The 27284-nt window shown below is 42.6% G+C and overlaps 1 protein-coding gene across 4 annotated transcripts in view; it reads right to left on the reverse strand.

The window, feature by feature from the left end:
- Positions 1–27284, reverse strand: part of LOC105012999 (SH3 and multiple ankyrin repeat domains protein 1) — a 73833-nt gene that overhangs the window by 31071 nt on the left and 15478 nt on the right. For 3 of the 4 annotated variants that reach the window (XM_034295299.1, XM_034295298.1, XM_034295296.1), the window contains exons 2-10: positions 23686–23710; positions 20585–21109; positions 10196–10399; positions 9318–9389; positions 8965–9073; positions 7580–7734; positions 7303–7470; positions 6379–6495; positions 6192–6269 (exon numbers count right to left, since the gene is read on the reverse strand). In XM_034295299.1, coding sequence (XP_034151190.1) covers positions 6192–6269; positions 6379–6495; positions 7303–7470; positions 7580–7734; positions 8965–9073; positions 9318–9389; positions 10196–10399; positions 20585–21058 — 1377 coding nt within the window. In that variant the 5' untranslated portion in view covers positions 21059–21109; positions 23686–23710. The remainder of the gene's footprint in view (positions 1–6191; positions 6270–6378; positions 6496–7302; positions 7471–7579; positions 7735–8964; positions 9074–9317; positions 9390–10195; positions 10400–20584; positions 21110–23685; positions 23711–27284) is intronic. The other variant, XM_034295297.1, reaches the window with a different exon arrangement.

Here is a 27284-nt window from a genome sequence, read left to right on the forward strand (position 1 = left end):
ACAACACACTGAGATAATACCAGGATGATCCTTTGATTTGTCATTGGCTGCATTCCATTTCAGAGACAGATGGGAGCTTTTTGCCTAATGTACAGTGGCTCAGCAGAACTTTTTCTGGTGTTTAGAAGAAATCTATTTGAGAGGCAAAAAACACAATAAAGTGCCACCACCCTCGGGTTCCAGTCTGTCTGCATCTCAAACAGTTTCACACACTACTACACTTAACACATTGGAGTCAAGACAAGTTTATTTATTTTACCTTTATGGGTTCCTAAAAACGATTGGGGGAACAGACGGCACCAAGATCCATCTCAAAACAAGTATTTGAACAGGACAGCCTTCCACTCACTTCATTTTCAGGTGATATGTGATGTATAATAGATGCTGTTGCACCTATACCTCTGACTATGGAACCTATACCTCTGACTATGGCCCCTACAACATCTGACTATGGAACCTATACCTCTGACTATGGCCCCTACAACCTCTGACTATGGAACCTATACCTCTGACTGTAGCACCTATACCTTGTACTATGACACCTATACCTCTGACAATGGAACCTACACCTCTGACTATGGAACCTATACCTCTGACTATGGCCCCTACAACCTCTGACTATGGAACTTATACCTCGGACTACGGAACCTACACCTCAGACTATGGAACCTATACCTCTGACTATGGCCCCTACAACCTCTGACTATGGAACTTATACCTCGGACTACGGAACCTACACCTCAGACTATGGCACCTATACCTCGGACTATGGCACCTATACCTCTGACAATGGAACCTACACCTCTGACTATGGAACCTATACCTCTGACTATAGCACCTATACCTCTGACTATGGAACCTATACCTCTGACTATGGCCCCTACAACCTCTGACTATGGAACCTATACCTCTGACTATGGCCCCTACAACCTCTGACTATGGAACTTATACCTCGGACTACGGAACCTACACCTCAGACTATGGCACCTATACCTCGGACTATGGCACCTATACCTCTGACAATGGAACCTATACCTCTGACTATAGCACCTATACCTCGGACTATGGAACCTATACCTCTGAATATGGCACCTATACCTCTGACTATAGCACCTATACCTTGGACTATGGCACCTATACCTTGGACTATGGCACCTATACCTCTGACAATGGAACCTACACCTCTGACTATGGAACCTATACCTCTGACTATGGAACCTATACCTCTGACTATGGCACCTATACCTCGGACTATGGAACCTACACCTCTGACTATGGAACCTATACCTCTGACTATGGAACCTATACCTCTGACTATGGCACCTATACCTCGGACTATGGAACCTACACCTCTGACTATGGAACCTATACCTCTGACTATGGAACCTATACCTCTGACTATAGCACCTATACCTCTGACTATGGAACCTATACCTCTGACTATGGCACCTATACCTCGGACTATGGAACCTACACCTCTGACTATGGAACCTATACCTCTGACTATGGAACCTATACCTCGGACTATGGAACCTACACCTCTGACTATGGAACCTATACCTCTGACTATGGAACCTATACCTCTGACTATGGAACCTATACCTCTGAAATTTTCAGAAAGACAATCGATTTTTGTGTTGCCACATTGCATGTGCAGCAGTGTATGTATCCCACAGGCTTAAAGATGACTTTGATCATATTTGGGTAATTAGGGGCATGCTGAAATGCAAATAGCCAAGGTCGTGCACAAGCTCTGACACTGAGTATAAGTGGTATTCATCACTGGTGATCTCCTACGGTGGGCATAAAACGGTCATGGGATCATTTGTGAAATAACACATCTTCTACGTGTGCAAGTATTATAAATTGTGTTCGTAAGTACACATTTAGGATAGTTTCTACCCAAAATGGATAAAGGAGGCCCCTGGAGTTTGCCTTGTGTATTCTGCGCTCATTAAAACTCAAATGTTTAACTAACACTGGGACATCTCACAAAAAAATATCAGTAACACTGGCTCATCACATCTAGGGCTGCAACTAACAACTATTTTGATAATCGATTAATCAGTTGATGACTATTAGGGGCAGTAGGTATAAAACAAATAAAATCTTGCTAAAACTAAAGGGTTATCATAATATAATTTTCAAGACTATTGGAAAAGCAATCCAGGGAATCATGAAGTTGGTTGAGAGACTTTTGACCGATACCGTACATTTTTATTGAAATGGTAATGAATTTAAATGTCTCAATGTTTCTGCTGTGGAGAAATTTTGAACTTACCAAATTTGATGCTAATGGTTAATTCATCAGTAACATTGTGAATGAGGAGGGTATATCTGCAGACCGCAAGTCAGGGGCATAACTTAATATGGGGGTTCCTTAATATTAAGTTACGCCCATTGATGGTTTCCATTGGTGTGGTGTTTTTGATTACATGCATGCGTTTATGAAGGAAGAATTACAGGGTCAATGACGAAGATTTCGGTAAGTGCTTCCATATTACAACCTAGCTATATATTTAGGGATAGTTCCTTTTATTGATCACTGGTTAGTTTTGAACTCCCTTTACCTGGTTACTTAGATCTTAATTAGATACTTCCCTAAAGTGGTGAACACAGCCAAACCCAGTTGAGTACTTTTACTTTGTACTTTGTACACCTCTACTTCTATGTGATTGTTGTAATCTTTCATTAGAGTTGCCAAGATGCGTTGTTGACCTGGGGGATGCTGTTGCCTGGGTAAATGCCAACACAGGCCTCTTCTGAGACCGGGTACAAGTCCTCACCCCTGAATAATGAGGAAATACAGGGTGCTGTACAGATTCTCAGAGAGGCCTCAACTCTAGAGGAAGAACAAAAAGCTCCCTCCCCATTAATGTTTTTGTTTAATAATTTTGAAGACACTGAAACATTCATGGGTGAAATAGACAAAAAAGGACTTATTATATATAATTTTGAGCTTCTCTGTTAATTATGTTTGTTGATGAGGATACCTATTAGCTGTCTTTAAACCATCAACTAATGCTGGTTTCCACATAACAAAAATTACAAAATCCAGAAAACACAATATAGTTTGACGAGGCAAAGAGACAAGAAACATCAATTGTTTAGCAAGAGTAAACTGGACAGTGTTTTGGAAGCGTTCATCTGGGCATACAACATGATAGGATGAAACTAAAGCCTGCATAATCTGGGCAAAGCTGAATACACAGTACATAAAGAAACAGTTTAGTTTTGTCAGTGTTGGAATGTAATATTTTGAATATTTGATCGGGTGATTAAATGTTTAATTGTCTAACTGGCATATCATTTAATTTAGTATTTTTAGGTAATGCCATAGACTTTAAGATTTTGGAATAGATTAATTGACTTTTAATAATGTCTGTTGTGCTTTTTTGGACCTGTTATAATTGTAATTTATGCTATTGAATAAAGAATAAGGGTTCAAATATACTTAAGATAATCAATTCCAAGACATGTAACACTTATATTTCTCCCAACAATGTTTTATGTCCATAACAATGTCATTACTCTAGAATTAAAAATGTGCTTGTTCCAGGCACCCCCGGAAAAATATATATTTCTGCATCTACGTGATGCAAATTGAAACTTGCCACCTTTCTGCAACAGGCTATAGAAAATTCAATACTTCCAGTTACCAATTTCAACTTTCTAGAACATTGCTGTTAAACTGAACAGTGCAAGCCAAAGGAAGGAGAAACCGTTACAATGATTTGACATTCTTGACTGTAACCAAAACATTTAACTCTTTTAAGAGGCACTTCAGTCTTCAAATTAATATATTTCAGTTGTATGTTACCAAACATATTTAATCTTGAAACAAAATACAATTAAAAAGCATTGGAAAATACCATTTAATTTTACAGAATTGGTACAAGAACAATCAGACTAGAGCGCTTTTTCAACATAGTTTTTTATATCAATGTTTGAACTGCTTGAACCTAGTGTTATATCTTGACAAAATATATTGAATGAAATCACATGGACTCTGAGATAAAGATGTAACGTTAGTTAACTCTTCTTCCTCCATTAGCACACTCAACGTAATGACGTCATACCCATACATGATACCGTCGAACCGTGTGTCAAACCCCCAAAAAATACAAAATAAAACGTGTGTCAAACCAGGATGTCCCCAAACTGACCAATGGCGAACATTAGTGGGCGTAACTTAATATTCAGGAACCCCCCATTAAAACTGACCAATGGCGAACTTCAGTGGGCGTTACTTAATATTCAGTGGGCATAACTTAATATTCAGGAACCCTCTTATTAAGTAACGCCCCCGTTATATACCGTATTGGAGTGAATGCTGAGCTAGCTGGAGCTGCTTAACTATACCAAAGCTCAACGTGCTCAAGTAGATCACCGGTTTGTTGGTGAAAAACTTGACTTAACTCTGTCATGCATTCAAGATGAACTATTTCTCAATTAAAACGTAACCCTATGAATACAAATGATAGCCTAATGCTGAATTTGTTTTATATTAACTTGTCGTGGTGAGCACTACTCCTCTTCTGTCATCACGGTTATGTCATTTTCTCTTTAAATGCTCATGCATTACAGTCGTGCTCCCGTACCATGACAGTTTTGGTTTGCACATTTTGCAACCAACAGTTTTCGTTGAATTCTTAAACGTAAAGTGATCCCATACAGTGGGCTACTTGGGAAGTGTTTAGTCGTACGCGACTTCCCTCCGGTGTAGCCTGCGCCATCCTTCAAAATGTATTTTTTCCTGTGTCTCATGTAGACCCATCTAATAAGATAATGACATTCATTGCCACTTCTGTGACTTAAAATAGCACACAACCAAGGCAAATAATGTACAACCCTGTTTCCAAAAATGTTGGGACACTGCTTAAAATGCAAATACAAACAGAATGCAATTAAGTGCAAATCATTTATCCCTGTATTTAATTGAAAATAGTACAAAGACAACATTTCAAATGTTGAAACTGAGAAATGTCACTGTTTTTGAAAATAAATACATGCTCATTTTGAATGTGATACCAGCAACCTGAATCAAAAAAGTTGGGACAGGGGCATCTTAACCATTGTGTTGCATTACCACTTCTTTTAACCACACTCTGTAAGCGTTTGGGAACTGAGGAGACCAATTGCTGTAGTTTTGAAAGTGGAATGTATTCCCATTCTTGCTTAATATAGGATTGCAGCTGCTCAACAGTTCGGGGTCTCCTTTGCTATATTTGTAATTTGATAATGCACCAAATGTTTTCAATGGAGCACAGGTCTGGACTGCAGGCAGGCCAGTTTAGCACCAGGACTCTTACTACAGAGCCTTGCTGTCATGATATGTGCAGAATGTGGTTTGGTATTGTTCTTCTGAGATAACCAAGGCCTTTCCTGAAAAAGACGTCATCTAGATAGCTGCATATGCTGCTCCAAAACCTGTATATAGTGTTCAGCATTTATCGTGCCTTCAGAGATGTGCAAGTCACCCATGCCATGTGCATTAATGCACCTCCATACCATCACGGATGCTGGTCCCTCTCCTCTTTAGCCCGGAGGACACAGTGTCCATGATTCTGTTTTTTGTTTACGATTCCTTCTTTGCGTAGTACAGTTTTAACTTGCACTTGTGGATGCAGCGACCTACTGTGTTCACAGACAGTGGTTTTCAGAAGTGTTCCTGAGCCCATGCAGTGACTTCCACTATAGAATTGTGTCTGTTTTTAATGCAGTGCCGCCTGAGGTCCCAATGATCACGAACATCTAATATTGTTTTTCGGCCTTGCCCCTTGCATACACCGATTTCTCTGGATTCTCTGAATATTTTAATGATGTTATGTACCGTATACGATGAGATCCCCAAACTCTTTGCAATTTTACGTTGTGATACATTATTCTTGAATTGTGGCACTATTTTCTCACACAGTCTTTCAGAGAGTGGTGAACCCCTCCACATCCTCACTTCCCATCCTCTTTGAAATGTTCATTTAATACCCAATCATGTTACTGACCTGTTCCCAATTGATCTAATTAGTTGTGTGATATTCCACTAGGTTTAGCTTTTTAGCATTACTCTTTTGGTGCCCCTGTCCCAGCTTTTTAGTTGCTGGCAACAAATTCCAATGGAGCATGTACCTATTTCCAAGAATAGGTACATACAAATAGGTCATACCACTAGCCCTGCCATATACAGTAGTTACCTGAAATGGGGTCTGCCCACTGTTATTCTTTGTGTCTTTATTTGCCCCCCTGTACAACAGAATTCGTGCACAGCTTTCCTGTATGGACCAAAAACATGTCAGTCGCATATTCAGAACTACAGACATCTATTTGTAAGTCGCTCTGGATAAGAGCATCTGCAAAATGATTATGACTAGACACTGCTACCTTGTTGTATAAAGCACAAATGTGCAAGGCAGTGTTTCCTGAGGCATTCTGGGATGTGGAGTCTGCCCCATAGAAAAGAAGGTGCTCCAGATGCTGGGAGTTGCCATTCTGACAGGCCTGGGATCAGAGCAGAGGACCAGAGGGGGAGAGGAACAGAGAGACAGGTGGGAGAGGGGGATGACGAAATAAGTGGCAAAGAAGAGAGAGGTGAATAAAGAAGGAGATGGTGAAAGATTAATGTCAAGGAAGTAAGGAGAGGAAGCAGTGAAGAGTGTAGAAAAAAGGGGCACAGGGAGGTGAGAGAGGTGGAGAAAGAGAAGGGAGTTTTACATCGTCAAAAAGACACCTCAGTTAATTAACACCGCCTCCAACGTGGGAGAAAGAAAGGAAAGGGCACCACACACACATCAGAAAACACACTCACAGAGCTGCCCACACACACAGACACACACGCGCACGGTAAACACACACACGTACGCCCAGAGCGCACAAGACGAGAGCAGCAATCCAGACAGAACACTCACAAACACGGATGTGATGAGGAAAGGATGGAGAGAATGTTGAAATGGAGGGGAAGAGAAGTTAGTACCTGTGTCTCCAGCCAGGGTTATAGCTGCTGTCCTCTTCGTCCCTGAGCTATGGGGTGAGACGGGGTGAGACGGGGTGAGACGGGGCTTATCATGGGTTAGAGGGCCACAGCGGGATGACAACACTCTTTAGGGTGAGGGGAGCGTACCATGACATGAATGGCTAACACAGAAACACAGAGATACATTAACGCACAACCTCACACACACACACATGTGCACACACGCGCACATTAAAACGTACACGCGCACACAGACCCAGTCCAACACAAAACGCTGACGGACGTAGAGACACTTGAACCGACTAAAACGCGCGCGCGCACAAACGTCCACCTACCTGGTGTGTCTCATCCCAGCCGTTCTCATCCCTGACAGCCAGCTTGGCGTGGTGGTAGAGCAGCGTCTCACAGCAGGAAGTGTCGCCCCCTGTCAGCACAGTGTGGTAGAGCGGGGTCAGCCCTCGCCGGTCCTTATAGTCCGGAGACGCCCCCAGAGACAACAGGGTCTAGGGGAAGACAAGCACACAAAGGCACAAAGAGCACGCTCTCACAAACACATCATCCACGGTCTTGCAGTCCACCGACACCCCGGGAGACAGGCAGGCTGGTGTTTACCAGTAGGGCCGTGTGGCCGTGGCTGCGGACAGCCTTGTGTAAAGGTGTGAGTCCGTCTTTTGCCCTGAAGTCCAGGTGAGCCCCTCCCAGCACCAGCACCCTTATGGCCTCCCCTCCGCCCGGCTCACACTGCACGGCTAAGGTCAGAGGGGTCTCTACGGATGGATGGAGGGACGTCACATGTAGGAGGAAACAGGCAATATTGGGGTCATCGGGTGATTAAATACATATATTTCACATTACTGCATGTCATATCATTCCGGCCTCCCTGTGGTATTTGTTATCTGATTTCTGGCAGATGTAGAGCTTTCTGACGCCGTCTGCTGTTGGAAGGCGGAAGTGCAGCTCGCACTCCACGTAACAGAAGGTTCTGTTGTGTGAAAGCACTGTTATGACACATGGCTTTCTGACAGGCTGGACTGAAACAGCTGCACACCCAGAACTGCAAACAGCAGCTGTCTCCCACTTTGTCATCCTTTCTGGCTCTTAAATGAAAGTAACTGTCTACTTTTTTCATATTAGAAACAAATTTAAAGAGATAGTTTACTCTAATTACCCTGTTACCAGTTTATTTCATTAGCACTATTTCTAAATCTAACATTTTTGCATTTGAGTCAGAAATTACACCGAAGTCCTGATGTTAACTTTTTTCATTTCCAAATAATCTAATAGTATGTACTATTTGTTCTAAAGCTCAACAAAGGAACTATTAATTATTTGAATGCAATATGTAAATATTTATAAAAATTACACCATGACATTATTATAAATGCTTAAATCCTCCAAATGTGATTAAATCCTCCATAAGTGACATTTGAAGCTCCCAATTTAAGATACTTTCAGAGATTTGGTGCACAAAAATCTAAAATATTGTTACCAGGACATGCATGGGATTTGTGCAACAAATGCTAGAATCTTTAAAATGTTGAAACAGTGCAAGGAAAACTAAGACAAATCATAGATTGCTGTTAAACCTTATCCCAAGACTGCATACATGCTAAGAAAACAAATGTGATTTGGTTAAACAATCCCTAAGAATTATAGAGATTTGGCTTAGTGAGAGGTAGAGTTGGAGAGAGTTATTATTCAGGTCTAGGTTACAAAGGACAGCCAAAAGCCTTAGCTCCCACAGTTTGCTTGGCTGTTTGTCACACAGTGCTAATTGAACCTGCACATGGACGCTGTTACCATGCTAGCTAGTTACCAGTAATTTAGCTAAAGGGTTTGGACAGCTATAAACCCAGAGCCCATATCCTCACAAATAAATAGTTCTCTCTGGAGGTCACGTTGTCAGGATAGATAGATAGATATGGATGATAGCTAAATAGATAAACAGAAAATGATGGATAGATTAATAGATTGATAAATACATGAGGGTATCTTACCTCCCGTGTCAGGGTCCTGGTAGTTGGGGTCAAGTCCTTTATCCAAGAACTTGGCCATCTTGTCCACAGAGCCACTTTGAATGTAATCCATAAACTTCTTCAGACTGGCCTGTGAGATGTACAGTATAGGGATTAGAGAGATGCTGGTTGTGCGTTACACAGAGAGTCAGTACACTCACCAAGGCCCACACAGTACAGCTAACAACAGAGCCCTGCCCTAAGGGCCGCTTACTGCAGACAGACTCAGTGCGCAATGCCAAACTCAAACATATTCACATACACACACACACATTTATACAAAAACCACTCACAATTTACAATTTGTCACACCCTTTGAAAGAGACAGCCAGTACCTTAGTGTGCAGTTTAGCCAACTGTTTCTCATCTAGGTTGGTCTGTTTGTAGACTCTCGTCTTATAGCGAAACTAGTGAAGAGAGAGAGAGAGAGAGTGAGAGTGAGAGAGAGGAAGATAGAGTTAATCCTGACTGGAAGTTCCTTTGTCCTCAACTCTTTCATCTTTTGACCTAGATCCACATTTTTGGTATTGCACACTGATGCTTTCTCCAGTTTACCCACCCTCTCCTCCTCATGTTTACTCCTGTCTCAGGTATTCACTACAGTCTTTTACCACAGTCTAACCTTTAGATTAACCCACAGTCAAACCTTCAGATTAACATACACTCTAACCTTCAGGTTAACACACCGTCTGAACTTCATATTAACACACAGTCTAACCTTTAGATTAACCCACAGTCTAACCTTTAGATTAACCCACAGTCTAACCTTCAGATTAACACAGTCTAACCTTCAGATTAACACACAGCGTAACTTTCAGATTAACACAGTCTAACCATCAGATAAACACACAGTCTAACCTTCAGATTAACACAGACTCTAACCTTTAGATTAACCCACAGTCTAACCTTCAGATTAACACACAATCTATTCTTTATGTTAACACAGTCTAACCTTCTGATTAACACACAGTCTAACCTTCAGACTAAACCACAGTCTAACCTTCAGATCAACACACAGTCTATTCTTTATGTTAACACAGTCTAACCTTTTGATTAACACTCAGTCTAACCTTCAGATTAACACACAGTCTATCCTTCAGATTAACACAAAGACAAACCTTCATCTTAAACCACAGACTAGCGTTCCGATTAACCCCCAGAGAATCCACAAGGATTAATGTACAGAGTAACCATTTAATGGGGTTGCATATACCTCCAAATATGGTACCCCTTTCTCAAAGGATTGTGGGTACTCTCGCAGCAACCTCTCCTCCTCCAGGAACTTGGCGTCATGGCCATCGGTGGCCGGTTGGAACAGGCCATAGTTCAACACGTCACGCAGCGACTCTGTTAGAGAACACAATACTTGCTGCTTGGCTTTCCACACAGTTGCATCCGGGTTGAACCGCAAACACTTCTGTAGAAAAGACACAGATGGGGGTTCAATGACAAGGCATGTAAAGAATAGATAAAGGGGATGGGAAAAACAGGGAGAAAGGCAGTGGAGGAGAAAGGTTAGCTTCAAACTTTTCCGAGGAGATGCCGGGAGGGGGGCTTAGGGAACGGAACGGGTTGAACCATTAATAGAAAAATGGGCATCAATTCTACAGTCCAGTTTATGTGACGGGAATAAGTCTGTGCAGTATGAGTGTGTCTGTCGTAAGAAAACCCTTGCATACTGCAGTGTAACACTGTTGTTCTCCATATGAACCACTAGGGGGAGACATTCCGAGTCTACCACACGGGATCAATGCTGTTGATGGTTATATGAATGGTGGTCTGTTCTGATCAGCGAGCTCCAGTACGCAGAAATGAATGGAATGCAAGAATGTATTGTAACTGACGGGAACAACACTGGTGCGTCAATGTCGTCAATGCCCTTAGATGAACAGATCTGCATCCCTTTTCTTCAAGATGATTAATCAATCTCCCTCCCTCCCCTCTCTCCCTCCCTCTCTCTCTCCCTCTGTGGTGTGAGTAGGCACTGAGGCTGAGGGTAGAGCAGGCCGTTTTTCTGACCTTGAAAAAGCTCTGTGATTGGTTGTGCAGTAACGCAGCCGGATGTCTGAATGTAGTCAGTACATCTCATCAGCACTGTAAACTCCACCTCCCTGTCTTCATCTTTTCCCAGTTGGAGTTTCTAGCACTGTCTCTCTGCTTCCCCATATCTCTGTGTGTCTGTGAGAGAGATATAAAGGAGGGGAGTGAGAGTAAAGTGCAGAGGTGTAGAATGTCTCCCCCCCTCTCTTTATTCAGTCTTTAGGTTTGTGCACAGCCAACCGAATCACTATGGTAACCAGTTCATTAGTGGAGCAAGCTCCTTGTTGCCATAGAGACATCCCTGTGTTCCCTTGGAGACGGAGAACTATGGCATAGAGAGAGTGCCTATGCATCTGTGTGTATGTGTGTGTTTGTGTCTGTGTGTTTTACAGTACGTTGAAAAATGACGAGAGGTGGAGTCGGAGGGTGGAGAGAGTTAATGTACGAAGGGGGGAGAAACGGGGGAGAGAGAGTATGAGTGGGTGTGTCTGCATTCATTAGATTATATTTTACACACGCTGACACTGCATCAACACATACAGTCAGCCACGCACAACAGAAAAGACACAGAATGCAGTTAACACTCAGACACTCTCTTACTCTCTCCCTCCATGTCATAGTCCCACTCACACACACCAACACTAACACACACACACCAACACGCACACACACACTAACACACACACACTAACACTAACACACACACACCAACACGCACACACACCAACACGCACACACACTAACACTAACACACACCAACACACACACACCAACACTAACACACACCTGATCACACTAAACAGAATCTTAGATCATGAAGGAAGAACGCGCATGATTAAAGTACAATGCAAGGAGAATATTCAAAGAATCACCAACATTTTAGATAAAATGATCCATTAAGCATATTATAAAATTATAAGGAATTGTCGGACAACTGAACAAGCAACGTGATTGGTCCATTTGAGTACGTATTCTAATTGGTCGATTTAACTCTCCAATGGGCCCTCCAATTCAGCATAGACAAATCCTCTGCACAGGTGTTGCTGATGACTGGTAGATCATATAGCGCCTGGATAAGTGTTTTAGGAATTATCCAACTATGTCATATGTTGTGGATATCTGTCAGTTATGTATTATGCAACATTTTTGCAGGGGAATGCAACCCCTCTACTGAGTCTGATGGGCGGGTTATAAACCAATCTGTAATAACAGTCCATAATGGCTGACACTTTCTTCTGCACATATAATGCAATAACTGGCATTCTCCTCACAAAAAGGGTTTCAATGATTAAAAATTATTCACAAGAATGCCGGGAAGGATTTTCTTTCTACAACTCCCTCATATTCCCATGATCCATGATCCAAATGACTACTGTCTCTCCCTTCTGTTCTGCCCTAATTCTTTGACTAACTCACTCACTGTCTATCATTGTCTTTATGTTATGGCAGCTCTTACTCTGTCTCCATCTCCTACATCCGTGCTTGATTTCATTTGAAATAGCTGCATAAGATAGTGTTGGCCTTCTTCTCCCTCTCTCTCTCCTCCTCCCTCTGTTTCAGCCCCACTCTGGACCTTTTCTGCATGGCAAGTGCAGGGGGATTAGCAGCCTCTAATGAGATCTATAGGGAGGTAACCTCCCCCTCTCTTCCTCTGTTTAAGCCCCCCCTCCCACTCTCAATGGACATCTTCTAACTCACAGGCGTACTGTCCTCCTCAGTCCCTGTTCACCTTTTGATCCCTGTTCACCTCTTTGTTCCTGTTCACCCCATGGTCTCTCTTCACCTCTTTGTTCCTGTTCACCCCATGGTCTCTCTTCACCTCTTTGTTCCTGTTCACCCCATGGTCTCTCTTCACCTCTTTGTTCCTGTTCACCCCATGGTCTCTCTTCACCTCTTTGTTCCTGTTCACCCCATGGTCTCTCTTCACCTCTTTGTTCCTGTTCACCTTTTTGTTCCTGTTCACCCCATGGTCTCTATTCACCTCTTTGTTTCCTGTTCACCTCTTGGTCCCTGGTCACCTCTTTTTCCATGTCCACCGTCAGTCCATAGAGGCATAGTTGTTTGTCTACTCAAAATGGATGTTAATAGCTTGGCCTGTTTACTGTAGCTATGGCTCCAGTAGAGTGTGTATAGGTGTCCTACATCAGTGTAGATATATAATATATATGGTGGAGTGGGAGTTATTTAGCCAGCATTAGACATCCTCCATCCTCAATTCATAACATTTGTGTTGCTACACATCTATGCCTGATCTCATTAAAATACAATTAACCAGCAATTAGGGGTTATTAAGGCTGAATAAGCTGACGTAGAATAGGCCTAATGTACTGGGATTATACAGCCACGTTACCTGCACAGGATAACAGGGAGAGGAAATTAGGATATCAGGGGATGAGAGGGAAGGAAACTAAGGCTTGTCTTTGCTTCCATATTATCATCATGGTTATAATTATTTACAGGGAAATTGGATGGTAAATAAAAGGCAGTGGAAACTGAAATGCCATAAACCAGATATCAATGATGTAGATAAGATAGTGGCGCTATATACAATTATTGTTAAATCACAGCATCAATCCCTATATATATGTTATTATAATGTTTGATTCACAAAGAAAGCATGAGATCATGGCATTAGTTATGGCTAAATGTAAATAAATAGAAAATATGAAAGGAATCCTCAGCCCCATGACAAAATCAGTACAAATACACAGAACATATTGTCAAGGAAAAATGCCAGGAAATGTGTTTTAAAACAACAAATGTTGCCTCTGCAGCCAATAGGAGGGCCTCTGAAATCAACAACCATGTCTCCCCTAAGCTAACTTTGACACTACACTGCACACAGACCAACAGAACATCTCTCAGTGGAAAGGAGGAAACAGGGAACAGCAGGCCCCTTCAATACACATTGTAAACCAGGTGGTTTAAACCTTGAAAGCTGATTGGCTGAAAACTGTGGTTCATGTAAGTAATAAGGCAATATGGGGTGTGGCCGGGACACAGCGCTTAGTCATGGTATATTGGCAATATATCATAAATGTCCAAGATGCCTTATTGCTTTTATTGACTGGTTGATTTGGTATATGGCCAACAAACCACGGCTAAGAGCTGGTTTTAGGCATGACGCATCATGGTTTATTTTTGCTATGATTCACTTTAGGGGTTTATCGTATATGGTCAATGTACCATAGTTAAGGACTGTATCCAGGCACTGTGTTGTTTCATACATAAGAACTGCCTTTAGCCATTGGCCATATACCTTACCCCTTTGTGACTTATTGCTTATGCAATACACACTCATATTCATCATTGCATGTTGCAATTTAGACGCACAGTATATTTCCACACATGCCAAAAACGTGTGGGAAAATATGACCCTTGTCAAGCATGCACATTTGCCATATGTTGTAAGCATACACTAACTGATATGTATTGAGTTTGTAGTTATGTGAAAAAAGCACCCGCTCCCATGTAGCAACCAGACTCTATTTCTCACACACACACACACATCAACTTCAATCTCGCTGTGCTGGGTAATTCTATTAATGGCACAATCAAATTATTCATGATCAAATAATTCCTGACATGCATCTGGAAGGGAAAGACAGAGAGAAAGAGAGAAGTCTGCAGACTTATCCTCAAAAGTTCAACGCAAATCCTGGATAATGCATGCAGAGCAGAATTAACTACACACAGAAAAGAAATATACAATTTCACACCCACTTAAACAAAAGCAATTCTCAAAACTCCCATAACAAAGCCCTCATCTACAGAGAGATGAACCTATATAAGAGCTTCATAAACCGGTTGGTTTTGGGGGCTTTTCAAAACAATAACACACCCCATAGAGCTCCAGGATTGCAACAGATATACCTAACCCAATCATGAAAAAACAAAAAGAGAACTACCTAACCCACTGGAAAACACAAAATGATGCACCCTTAAATTTAACAGAGAGCACACAGTTGTAGAACATCTCACCCCTGTGACTGACCCAAACACAAGAAAAACCATGACTTTTCCGAATCAAGGTGAAGGATAGGCTATGTGCACACTGCCCTAAACATTTGGTGGGAATAGAATTATAATTCCTTATAAGTTGCTAAATGAAGGACCACATTAGTGACATAAATTATCCTACAGCTCATTAAAAAAAATCGAACATAGATCGACTGCCATATCTAAAAGGGAAAATACCACAATGTGCAATTACAGCCAAAAGATGTGTAACCTGTTGCCATGAGAAAAGTACATTCAAAACATTTATCTTTTTATTTATCTCTGTACATAACTAATTACAGTATATAATAGTTTGTTATTGTTATTAAATAATATTGTTATTGAGTACACCCCTCACATTTTTGTAAATATTTGTTTATACATTTTCATGTGACAACACTGAAGAAATGACACTTCACTACAATGTAAAGTAGTGAATGTACATGTTGTATAACAGAATACATTTGCTGTCTCCTCAACATAAGACAACACACAGCCATTAATGTCTAAACCGCAGGCAACAAAAGTGAGTACACCCCTAAGTGAAAATATCCAAATTGGGCCCAAAGTCAACATTTTGTGTGGCCACCATTATTTTCTAGCACTGCCTTAACCCTCTTGGGAATGGAGTTCACCAGAGCTTCACAGGTTGACACTGGAGTACTCTTCCACTCCTCCATGATGACATCATGGAGCTGGTGGATGTTAGAGACCTTGCGCTCCACCAACCTTCCGTTTGAGGATGCCCCACAGATGCTCAATAGGGTTTAGGTCTGGAGACATGCTTGGCCAGTCCATCACCTTTACCCACAGATTCTTTAGCAAGGCAGGGGTCGTCTTGGAGGTGTGTTTGGGGTCATTATCATGTTTGAATACTGCCCTGCGGCCCAGTCTCCGAAGGGAGGGGATCATGCTCTGCTTTAGTATGTCACAGTACATGTCGGCATTCATGCTTCCCTCAATGAACTGCAGCCCCAGACCAGGACACTCCCACCACCATGCTTGACTGTAGGCAAGACACACTTGTCTTTATACTCCTCACCTGGTTGCCGCCACACACGCTTGACACCATCTGAACCAAATACATTTATCTTGGTCTCATCAGACCACACGACATGGTTCCAGTAATCCATGTCCTTAGTCTTTTTTTCAGATTCTCAGAGAGTTCTTTGCCATGAGGTGCCATGTTGAACTTCCAGTGACCAGTATGAGGGAGTGTGAGAGCGATGACAGCAAATTTAACACACCTGCACCCCATTTACACCTGAGACCTTGTAACACGAGTCACATGACACCTGGGGCCCAATTTGGACATTTTCACTCGGGGGTATACTCACTTTTGTTGCAAGCGGTTTAGACATTAATGGCTGTGTGTTGAGTTATTTTGAGGGGACAGCACATTTACACTGTTATACAAGCTGTACATTCACTACTTTACATTGTAGCAAAGTGTAATTTCTTCAGTGTTGTCACATGAAAGGATATAATCAAATATTTACAAAATTTGGAGGGGTTTACTCACTTTTGTGAGATCCTGTATATTTCATATATACTGGGATAGAGGGAGATACAGCCGAAAATAAAGATCTACAGGTTATTTATGCTTGTCTGTCAGTGAGCTGAAACAAAGGGCAAGAAAAGTTAAGTTAAGAGTGGATTCCTCTAACCAGTCAAAAATGGGAGAAACATCAAAATTGAAATCCTGTGTGCAGAATTTTGCAAAGGTTTCTTAGAATACCGATAACAGCCTAAAATAATAATGCAGACATGGCAGAATTAGGCCAATATCCATTATTCATATCCAAACACAAGCCATCAAATGTTATTTCTATCTTAAAACAAGAAAGTCATCACATTATAAAAATGGCACAAAAAAGAAACCACTACTAACCCAACACCAACAATCAAAACCAAACAAATTATAATCCAACAAATTTGAACTTAACGTAAACTTTTAGAAAACATGACTACATTTCAGAATAAAAATATATGCAAATTGTCTCTAACCAGACAGTACAGAGCAGCAGACTGACTAACGTGACAAAGAAAAGCTTTCTTTTGTAAAAAGATCAGTCACTACAAAAATGTGAAAGCATAAAAGAAGAACAGAACATGAAATATGTAAATGTATGGATGTGAAGTTTTGCCGAACAAATATGTAACCTCCTGACACTACCTGAGGGATAGACAGTGAAATCACAAGCATAGACAGACCTATGCTCCATTTAAAGAAGAGTAATGTCTTTTTATTATCATTACTGTTGTAACTAATGTTCATATAAATGCTGATCCCACAATTAGTATAATTTTTATTGTTGCCTTATTGTCAACAATAAAAATGACATTGTAAGTAAATGGCCTGGCCTTTGTTACCATATCTATACTTCCATGTCTATAATAAGTCTATAAAACTGAATTTAACTGACAAAAACATTGACAGACAGAGACATAGAAAGAAAGACATACAGTTCTCAGTTCATACAAAGTGTATGGAGGACTGAACTATGTTTACCATAAAAATAAGATCAACAGGACACCTAGATAAGGCAGTGAATGAGGCACCTAGAGAGACAGAAAAGCATGCATGAATAAATTCATTCAGTTATTACAGTTTGGGAACAATTCAATCTCTTTGTGTGATCTGAAACAATTGCACTACGTGGCAGGAAGGTGTGGGGTTCACCTTCAAAACAAGATCTCAGTTAATAGGCTCCACTGAAAGCCTGTCTTCACTCAGATTCTCTTACAGGGCAGAATTACAAAAAAATTGCATTTATGTTTTGGAAATACCTAAAATACAGTGACCTTGTAATACAGTCACATTATTAATACCAGACCCAACATAACCAAGAGTCAAGCAAACATAAGGGGCCGAGTTCAAAACAAAAATTCATTACCTATACATTACCTAACTATTGGGAAACAAAAATAAAAAAGCTAAATGCTGCACTAGCTGGTCCTAAATCTCCAAAATACCTTGGCAAAACCTTAGAAAAACCTTGTCAAAGTACGGGCTCAATGAGCACTGCCTTGCCATTCAGAAGGGTAGACAGAGGAAAACCTGACTCCCTGTAGAGGACAGGCTGTGCAATCACTGCACCACAGGAGAACCTGACACAGAACTGCTTTTCCTGACAGAATGTTCCAAATACAAATAATTACTGGATGCAATTTCCCCCAAATGTCAGACCATTATTCAAGGTTTCTTAGACATTTCTGATGAAAATGGTCTCCCATCTTTTGATGCTGTGGATCGACAGCACACTACATAAGACACAAAGACGAACAGCGTCTGACGGACACAGAGACAGAGACATACAGAGAGAGAGAGACACACAGAGAGAGAGACACACAGAGATAGAGACATACAGAGATAGAGACATACAGAGTGAGAGACACACAGAGATAGAGACATACAGAGTGAGAGACACACAGAGATAGAGACATACAGAGATAGAGACATACAGAGTGAGAGACACACAGAGATAGAGACATACAGAGTGAGAGACACACAGAGATAGAGACATACAGAGAGAGACACACAGAGATAGAGACATACAGAGTGAGAGACACACAGAGATAGAGACATACAGAGTGAGAGACACACAGAGATAGAGACATACAGAGTGAGAGACACACAGAGATAGAGACATACAGAGAGAGAGACACAGAGAGATAGAGACATACAGAGAGAGACACACAGAGATAGAGACATACAGAGTGAGAGACACACAGAGATAGAGACATACAGAGATAGAGACATACAGAGTGAGAGACACACAGAGATAGAGACATACAGAGAGAGACACAGAGAGATAGAGACATACAGAGTGAGAGACACAGAGTGAGAGACACACAGAGATAGAGACATACAGAGATAGAGAAATACAGAGTGAGAGACACACAGAGATAGAGACATACAGAGTGAGAGACACACAGAGATAGAGACATACAGAGAGAGACACACAGAGATAGAGACATACAGAGAGAGACACACACAGAGATAGAGACATACAGAGAGAGACACACAGAGATAGAGACATACAGAGAGAGACACACACAGAGATAGAGACATACAGAGAGAGACACACACAGAGATAGAGACATACAGAGAGAGACACACACAGAGACAGAGACATACAGAGAGAGACACACACAGACACAGAGACATACAGAGAGAGAGACACACAGAGAGATAGAGACATACAGAGAGAGAGACACACAGAGATAGATGATTCACTATACTCTTTCAGTTGGGAGAGATGTCCCAGCATTTACAAGAACATCTGGCATTGTACTGGACTCCTAATGGTCTAACACGCCAGTCTCTGTGACCGGAGGAACTGAGAATATCGTTCCTCACACAAGCCCTATCTCCTCTTTGTTTCTTGTTTTGGTTTCTGCCTGCTGTTAATCAGCGGTTGCTTTGTTGCATCTGTGTGTTTCTGTGTAGTTTCCACAACTGTGATGTGACTTTGGGTCACTGAAACAAGCTATAAGGTTCCCCTTGAACACAGTCCCTGTCCTTTATTCCAACCCTACCTTTTTGAAGAGGATCTAAAATTACCCATAAACTAATGCTTAGAATATTTCTTTTTTCCTCTTCCTTCATGACAGCTGACCACAACTTCACTCTACTTGTTACTACTTGTAGTGGTCCCACCAAAGTTGTGATATGAGTACACTAACTGTAAGTCACTCTGGATAACAGTGTCTGCTGATTAACATGATTTGAAAATGAAAAATTATAATTTTGACTATTATTAGTGGACATAGTATAAAGTCAGAGGCTGTGCTTCTCTGTCTGTCTCTCTTCCTCTGTGCATTACTACTCTGTGTAGAACAGCCGGGTCACCTTGAAACCCGCTGTCCACTCAGTCACTTGGCCAACAGAATCAGACCATGTGTGTCTGGTTGGCTGGGTGTTTGTCTGTGTGGAAACACACTTCATCTTTAGTTCTTACTGATCTGAGTGGATGAAGCACATTCCTGACTATCATTGCACAGTTAAACATCTGTTAAATATCAGTAGTTATATAGGGGATTAGTGGACATAATGTCAGAATGAGAGGGGTGGTTCTGACCATTAGTGGACATAATGTTAGAATGAGAGGGGTGGTCCTGACCATTAGTGGTCATTATGTTAGAATGAGAGGGGTGGTCCTGACCATTAATGGTCATTATGTTAGAATGAGAGGGGTGGTCCTGACCATTAGTGGTCATTATGTTAGAATGAGAGGGGTAGTCCTGACCGTTAATGGTCATAATGTTAGATTGAGTAGGGTGGTTCTGACCATTAGTGGTCATTATGTTAAAATGAGAGGGGTGGTTCTGACCATTAGTGGTCATTATGTTAGAATGAGAGGGGTGGTCCTGACCATTAGTGGTCATTATGTTAGAATGAGAGGGGTGGTCCTAACCATTAGTGGTCATTATGTTAGAATGAGAAGGGTGGTTCTGACCATTTGCGGTTTTAAAGTTAGAATGAGAGGGGTGGTTCTGACCAGTAATGGTCATTTCGTTCCTATAGGGGCGGTATAGGAGTAGATGCGAAACCACTGACCGTCTGTTTGATGTCGGGGATGCCAATGCGGAACACCATCATGGCAATGTGGGCATCCTCCGGCGGTGCTGTGCTAGAGCTACGTTCCCTCAGCCTCTTCTGCTGCTGATTGGCTGGCTGTTGGTGGTTTGGTCCAGGGTTGGACGAATAAGGGTTGGCCGCGTGGCCAGTGTTGCCGGGCCGTATCTGCCTGTCTCCTGGGGGTCGTCCAGCCATTTTGACTGATTGCCTGTACCCCTCATCCCTTCCTCCTCGTCTGACTTCCTCCACTTCCTCTTCCTCGTCTTCCTCTTCTCCCTCCAGCTCACCGTTCTCCACATCCTCTCCTTCGTCATCGCGGTCATCGTCGTCACCTTCCTCCTCTTCCTCTTCCTCCTCTTCCTCTTCCTCTGCCCCTGGATATAGATGTCGAGGGTTTCCCAGCATCCTGTGGCGGTCCTCGTCACTGGAGAGGGGGCTGAGCGGCATTGTCATGGCGACAGGGAGGGTGGCACCAGTGTCAGCGGCATCATTCCAGGAGACGCACTGAGGAGCAGAAGACCGAAGACAGACATAAAAAAAGAGACAGACAGCAATGCCTTCATCCTTTTCAAAATGGTGTGTGTAATGTTTACCTCGATTTTCTGTTTTCTATTTTAGTTGAATTTTCTTTAGTATTTCTTGCCTATATTTCCCACTTGCTTTCACAGTGTAAACCAATGAATCCTTGAAAATCCTTGAAAAGGCAGAGAGAGAAATAAATAGTTCCAAGGACAGTCCCAGTATGTCAGAAGCCCCAGCGTCTCTGCAAGGCCAGGGTTCCTACACCTTTTCATGTCCTCATTCTTTTGCATTCTTTTCAGTGTCACCACACGTTGCCAGTTCATTCATCTGTTTCTTCAAGCGCTCAGATATAAATATCATCGCCATAGATCTTTCTGTCCCCCGTCTCTCTCTGTTCTCTAACGTAGACCTATATTACATAACACAGCCGGGCTCCCTGGAACTTTATCACAAGTGCTGTAATGACACGCTGTCAACTGCGACACTCCGACACGATTCATAAAGCAGCAGGGAATGTTGCACTAAGGACACTCCACGACCGCTGCACAGAAGACTACACACTCTGTAGACTAGGCTGCCTCTGCACAAACCCTCTTCAGACTAGACGATAGCACTTCATAGTACCGTGAGAAACGCGCTTCAGTATCACCTCTCAGAGAGAGCAACTTCAGGGGAGTGTGTTTCCCAGCAGACAACACTACACGCTGTGGTGTTCCACACAGTCCTTCGTGGATACCACACAGCCATCACCCATCAGCCACAAGGCAACGCTCTCGGCGATGACCGCCGAGCCACAGCATCCCTGGCGGCTCCTATCAAACAGTCACCCAGGACAGATTGGTGCTTCACACAGTGTTGAGTTCGGCTAGGAAACAAACATTATCAGAAGCGAATTCCAATACAGCCATTGGTAGCCGTGCTTGGATTGTGATGTTTATCTAAAAAAAATAAAGAGGTTTTATTTCTGGGAGCTGATTTCAACCCTTGTTTTATAATAGCCAATGTCCTGTTGTAGGTTGTGTTACTTCACTTCAATTGTACCCAAGCAAAGGAGAGCAATGTGTCCGTGTGTGTGTGTGTGTGTGATTGTGTGTTTCGGTGAAAGGGCCTATATGCGTGTTCCTAAGATGGTTAAAAGACACCTGTGTGAGAAAGTATGCATTTGTCACCAGCCACCAGGGCTATTCCCAGAGGAAAGTGAGTTACAGCACAAACCAATCTGTCATCGTATGGAATGACAGGAGAGGAAAACAATATATGAACCCAGGGGGAGAGAGAGAGAAGACCTCCAAATGAAAGACAGGGAGACAGTGCCAACACAAAGCCTTGGAGTGCCTGGGAGTACATGTCACATAGGGACAAAGGATCTGACAAACACAGATGTAGTGTCACGTCTCACGGTTCTTTAAACCGGTGTCATACTCATGCACAACAGACTCCTCCTTAATGAAGAAAGCGCAGCGCGGTGCAGCTGAACTGACAGCCCACGGTGGGGTTATAGGAGGCCTGGCCTGGACGCACTGACAGCTAGCATTGGAGAGCGACTTGGGAGAGAGAGAAACAAAGTGACCTGGAGAGAACAAACATAGGTGAGAGTGGAAGACAGACAAGAGAGAGGGAGGAATACAGGAGTATGAATGAACATGTTTTCGGGAGAGATATCATCAAGACGAGAAGACTGAAAGGCAGAGAGAGAGACAGAGAGAGAGAGAGAGAGACAGGTCAGGGGAGAAAGAGAGAGAGGAGAGAATGTGAGGACAACGTGAGGACAGAAAGAGAAAAGACAGACAGAGGACACAAAGGGAGAGACAGACAGAGGACACAGAGGGAGAGGGTGAGAGACAGACAGAGGACACAAAGGGAGAGGGTGAGAGACAGACAGAGGACACAAAGGGAGAGACAGACAGAGGACACAGAGGGAGAGGGTGAGAGACAGACAGAGGGATAGATTAGGGGGCTGGAGGAAGGACACAGAGAGGGCAGGTTGGCAGCCTGTCAGAAACCTGACTAACAGGGAAAGGGAGAAAAAAAAATCTAACATGATAGAAAATGAAAGATATTTTGCATAGTGCTGAGTAATGAAAGATACGGACAAGAAAGGGGAGCAGATAACGAAGAGGCAAGCAGAAGTTTGGGAGTACAGGAAACGAAGGGAGAGAGAGAAAGAGAGATTCGGGGGGTAGGGAAATACAGAGGATCAGTTTCAGCAACACAGAGGATTTGGAACAAGGAGACAAGGAGTGGGAGCAGGCAGGGAGAGAGTGAGATATCAACGTAGAGAAAGGACAGGAACACGGCCAATGTGATTAGAGATGTAGAGGTGAAATAAGAGATAAGAGACATAGAGAGAAGGCGGGGTTGTTGAAGAAAAGAGACGGAGGGGAAACAGAGAAGGGTTGCGGACGTGGAGTAGACAGTGGGAGCAGTGAAGGCTGAGAAGCCATGGTGATCCGGCGAACTGGGCTGGACATGAAAGGAGGACAAGTGAGCGGTTATCTGAAGAAAAGGCGAGGGAAATATGCGAATATAGCTTAAAGAGAGAAGTCGTGACGACTCACCCATAAAATACCTCGATGAGCGTGCCTGGCCAGCGTGGATGAGGAGAGATGGAAGAGAAAGAGATATGGATTAGATTAGATATTGCCTACTAGCGATAAAGATCTCCCTCGCTGCTTATCTCCTCTCAACACAGACCTCAAAGCATTCCCCTTGGAACGCTGCAATTTAGTTCAGGGTCAATATGTAACTGTACTAAAGGGCAGCAGTGGAAAAATAGTAAGTCATATTAATGACTTAAGTTCTTTAATATTCATATTTTTGACATATTTTACTTTTATCTTACTACATTTCGAAAGACTATGATCAAGTATTTACATTTGGAATACTTAAAGAGACATTTATAGAAAAACTTATTCCTGGTAAAGGGAGACCCCGCGAAATGCCTGTACCATGAGCTGAACAGCAGATATTGATAGGAGCTTGATGCAAGACTTGTCTCACAGACAGTCAAACACACTGTTTGCACATGTGCACGGGTTTGCTTCATGCTGTTCCAGCATGTTGGTCATGGGTGAAAAAAAAACAGCCGAGAAGTGGAGCGTTACGCTTCAGCACTGCAGGATGTTGCAGAAATTGACCCACTATGCTGTTTCCTATTTGCATATCTATGTCATTTGGCAGAGTCTTCCTTTAACCATGCCTCTGAGCTGATGTTCAAAACAATCTCCTTTTAGAGTAGTAGCAGTAAGTGCTAATTTACTGTCTGACATAAATTTTAATTGAATATTCTATGAAGGTATTTTTACTTAAGTCTGACAATGGTCACCACTGTGCAGTTGACTGAGCCACTCTTTTTGTCCGATAATCCTATTGAGCGGTAATGTCAGAGAAATGCATGAGGCATGGCTCTGTGTAGTCCACACATATATTAATGGTTTTGTAATGATCCAAAGTCACGCTTTCCTTAGTAGATTGGACTGATAAGGTGGTTCCTAATGCAATCAAAGCGCTTTACATCCACATCCAATGAGGAGGCCAGTGGGTTCTGTGATATCATCTGCTTTACAGTCCCACCAACCCCGTCTGTGCCATGTGACATCACCCTCCCCAATAAGCTTCTTCTACTCTATCTTTCTCCCTCTCCAGCTCTCTCTGTTCTCCTTCTCCCTTCCTTTCTTTCAGCCTCTCTTTTACTGTATGTAGGACAAAGCATGTATATAGAAGGATATTTTCAGTGTCTTGGTCCCCAGAAAGTTTGCCTGGGAAACTTCCAAGGAACAGACCGCTCCACTTTCATGCGACTAAATTGGAGCGGCCAATTTCTCTCTGACTCTCCTCCTCTCTAGCCAGCCTCTCTCCAGCATATAAACACACACACACACATACACACACACACACACACATACACACACACACACACATACACACACACACACAAACCCACAGGCCCACTCCTTAACTGCAGTTGTGGAGATCTGAACTGAATTTACTGGCAGACGTAGTATGCTCAATCTTCCACCCACAGTCCATCCATGGAACAGCCATTACCGAATGACTCCCACCCGTTAAACCGTTACAGACCAAGACAAGTGAGCAGGTGCGGTAGGAACATGGCCGCACGCTCTTGCACGGCCAAAACATAACTGTACCCTCTGACCTTTCCCATACAACTCCAGTGTAGGTGAGGGGTGTCATCTTTACAGTTATGTAATCCTTCAGCTATATACGTCTGAGAACATGTCAATCAAACTGTTACCGAGGAGACCCTGGGCCCAGGAGACTTCAAGGTTAGCTACTGCTGCTATTAAACACGCTTGGATCCAAAGTTTTTATGCAAGTCATGTCGTATAAAACAAAGCAGGTCTGATGGCAACAAGACATAATTAATATCCCATAATAAATACATAGATATTATTGTCCACCAAAAGGATGGTTAGAGGAGATATCTGGGGGGAAACACAGTTACACTTTATATTGAGAGTCCTAATTTCCATCCGTAGATGTTCTATAGATAGTTTGGTGAATCTTTGTTGATAGCATTACTATCTGTAGATTAGCTACTGCTTGCAAGGGTTAGGGTTGGGTTTAGGTTTTGAATAAGGTTTAGGGTAAGGGTTAAAGTTCATGGTTAATAATAGATAGCTAAATCTATTATTAACATGACCGTTGAAGGCATCTGCCATTTTCATGTAGTCAACTTGGTTGGACTGCCAACTTCATTTTCAACAAATAATTTGTTTGTTAAATGGTGGGACCGTTTTGTTTCTGTCAAATTAATAATGCAAGATATGGCAGTGGAAATACATGGAAATGTTAATTGCATAACCATTGCATAAAAATAAACAGTTCTGCTCAGTGCTCCTCCCACTAGGACCTGGGAAATCATGCAGTTCACCAGAGACAGATGAAATGAGCGACGATGAACTCCACAGAATGGTGAAGGTTCATGGCGATTAAAATGATGAGATGATCAAATAATCAACCAATCCAGGAGAAATTGACTAATCCAAGCAGAACTGACTCTTCCAGGAGGAACTGACTATTCCAGGAGGAGTTGACTATTCCAGGAGGAGTTGACTAATCCAAGAGGAACTGACTAATCCAGGAGGAACTGACTTATTGCATCTTCACCTACACTTCTCTCTGGTGATCCAGTTCCAGAGTGATGACATCACATCCTGTCCACCCACTGCCCATGCCCCCACCCGCTCACTACCCGCCCACCTCGCCTCCTCCTGATCCACCTCCCGATCCATCTCTACCTCTACTTGTATCTCCCTCTTCACCTCCCCCGTCCTCCTCTTCCTCCCACCTCTTTATGCCTCTTTCTCTGCCTCCCCCTCTACCTTCCTACCTCACTCCCTCCCTGCCTCCCGTTCTGCCACCCTCTTCCCGGCCCCCCAGACTAGCAGGCAGCATAAGTAGGGGCCATTATCTGGCAGTGGAGGGGCTCATAAATAAATTAGGGCTAGTGGGAGTAGCTGTGGGGCGGGGGGGGGGGGGGGGACTGAGGAGCATACGAGGGATGTGAAATATTAAAAGGAGACGCTGCTCTGCTCCAGGGCTGCATGCAGGGGAACAGGAGGCCAAATGACAACCCCCAACAACAACACAGTTTAGGCTGTCTGATTCTTATCCCAAAACTCTGGCCTGGCCTGGTCACACTTCTACATGTGCTTTAGCTAACCCCTCCAGATACCCTTGGCAGGCCATGCAGCACAGGTTAGCAGGTTGTGGTAATAGATCTGAAACCAGACTAGTAGGACATCGTCTGTCACATTTGACTCGGTGATTCCTCGTTAAACTAGAACAAGGAAGGACCATGATGTTTGAGAATGTGTGGCAACATGTGCCAGTCAAAGGACGTCATGCATATTGGTGTCATATGAAGCTTTACTGCATGCTCTGTGATATGAGTAGCATTTTTATATTCATTTAAATAAAATCTTACATTTATAAATACTGAATAATATAAACAAAAACAAAAAAAATTACCCATATTCATTTGATATTTAATACATTTATTCTTCAACGTAATATTCTTCACTAAGAGCATATCAGAGCTACTTTTAGAGTTATGTTTCAAAAAGCATTACCAACAGAATTAATGTGAGGATGGATTTAAAATGGTTCCTCTCTCAAAAGATTTGTAGGATAT

Source organism: Esox lucius, chromosome 11, assembly GCF_011004845.1.
Source record: "Esox lucius isolate fEsoLuc1 chromosome 11, fEsoLuc1.pri, whole genome shotgun sequence".
Lineage (NCBI taxonomy): Eukaryota > Metazoa > Chordata > Actinopteri > Esociformes > Esocidae > Esox > Esox lucius.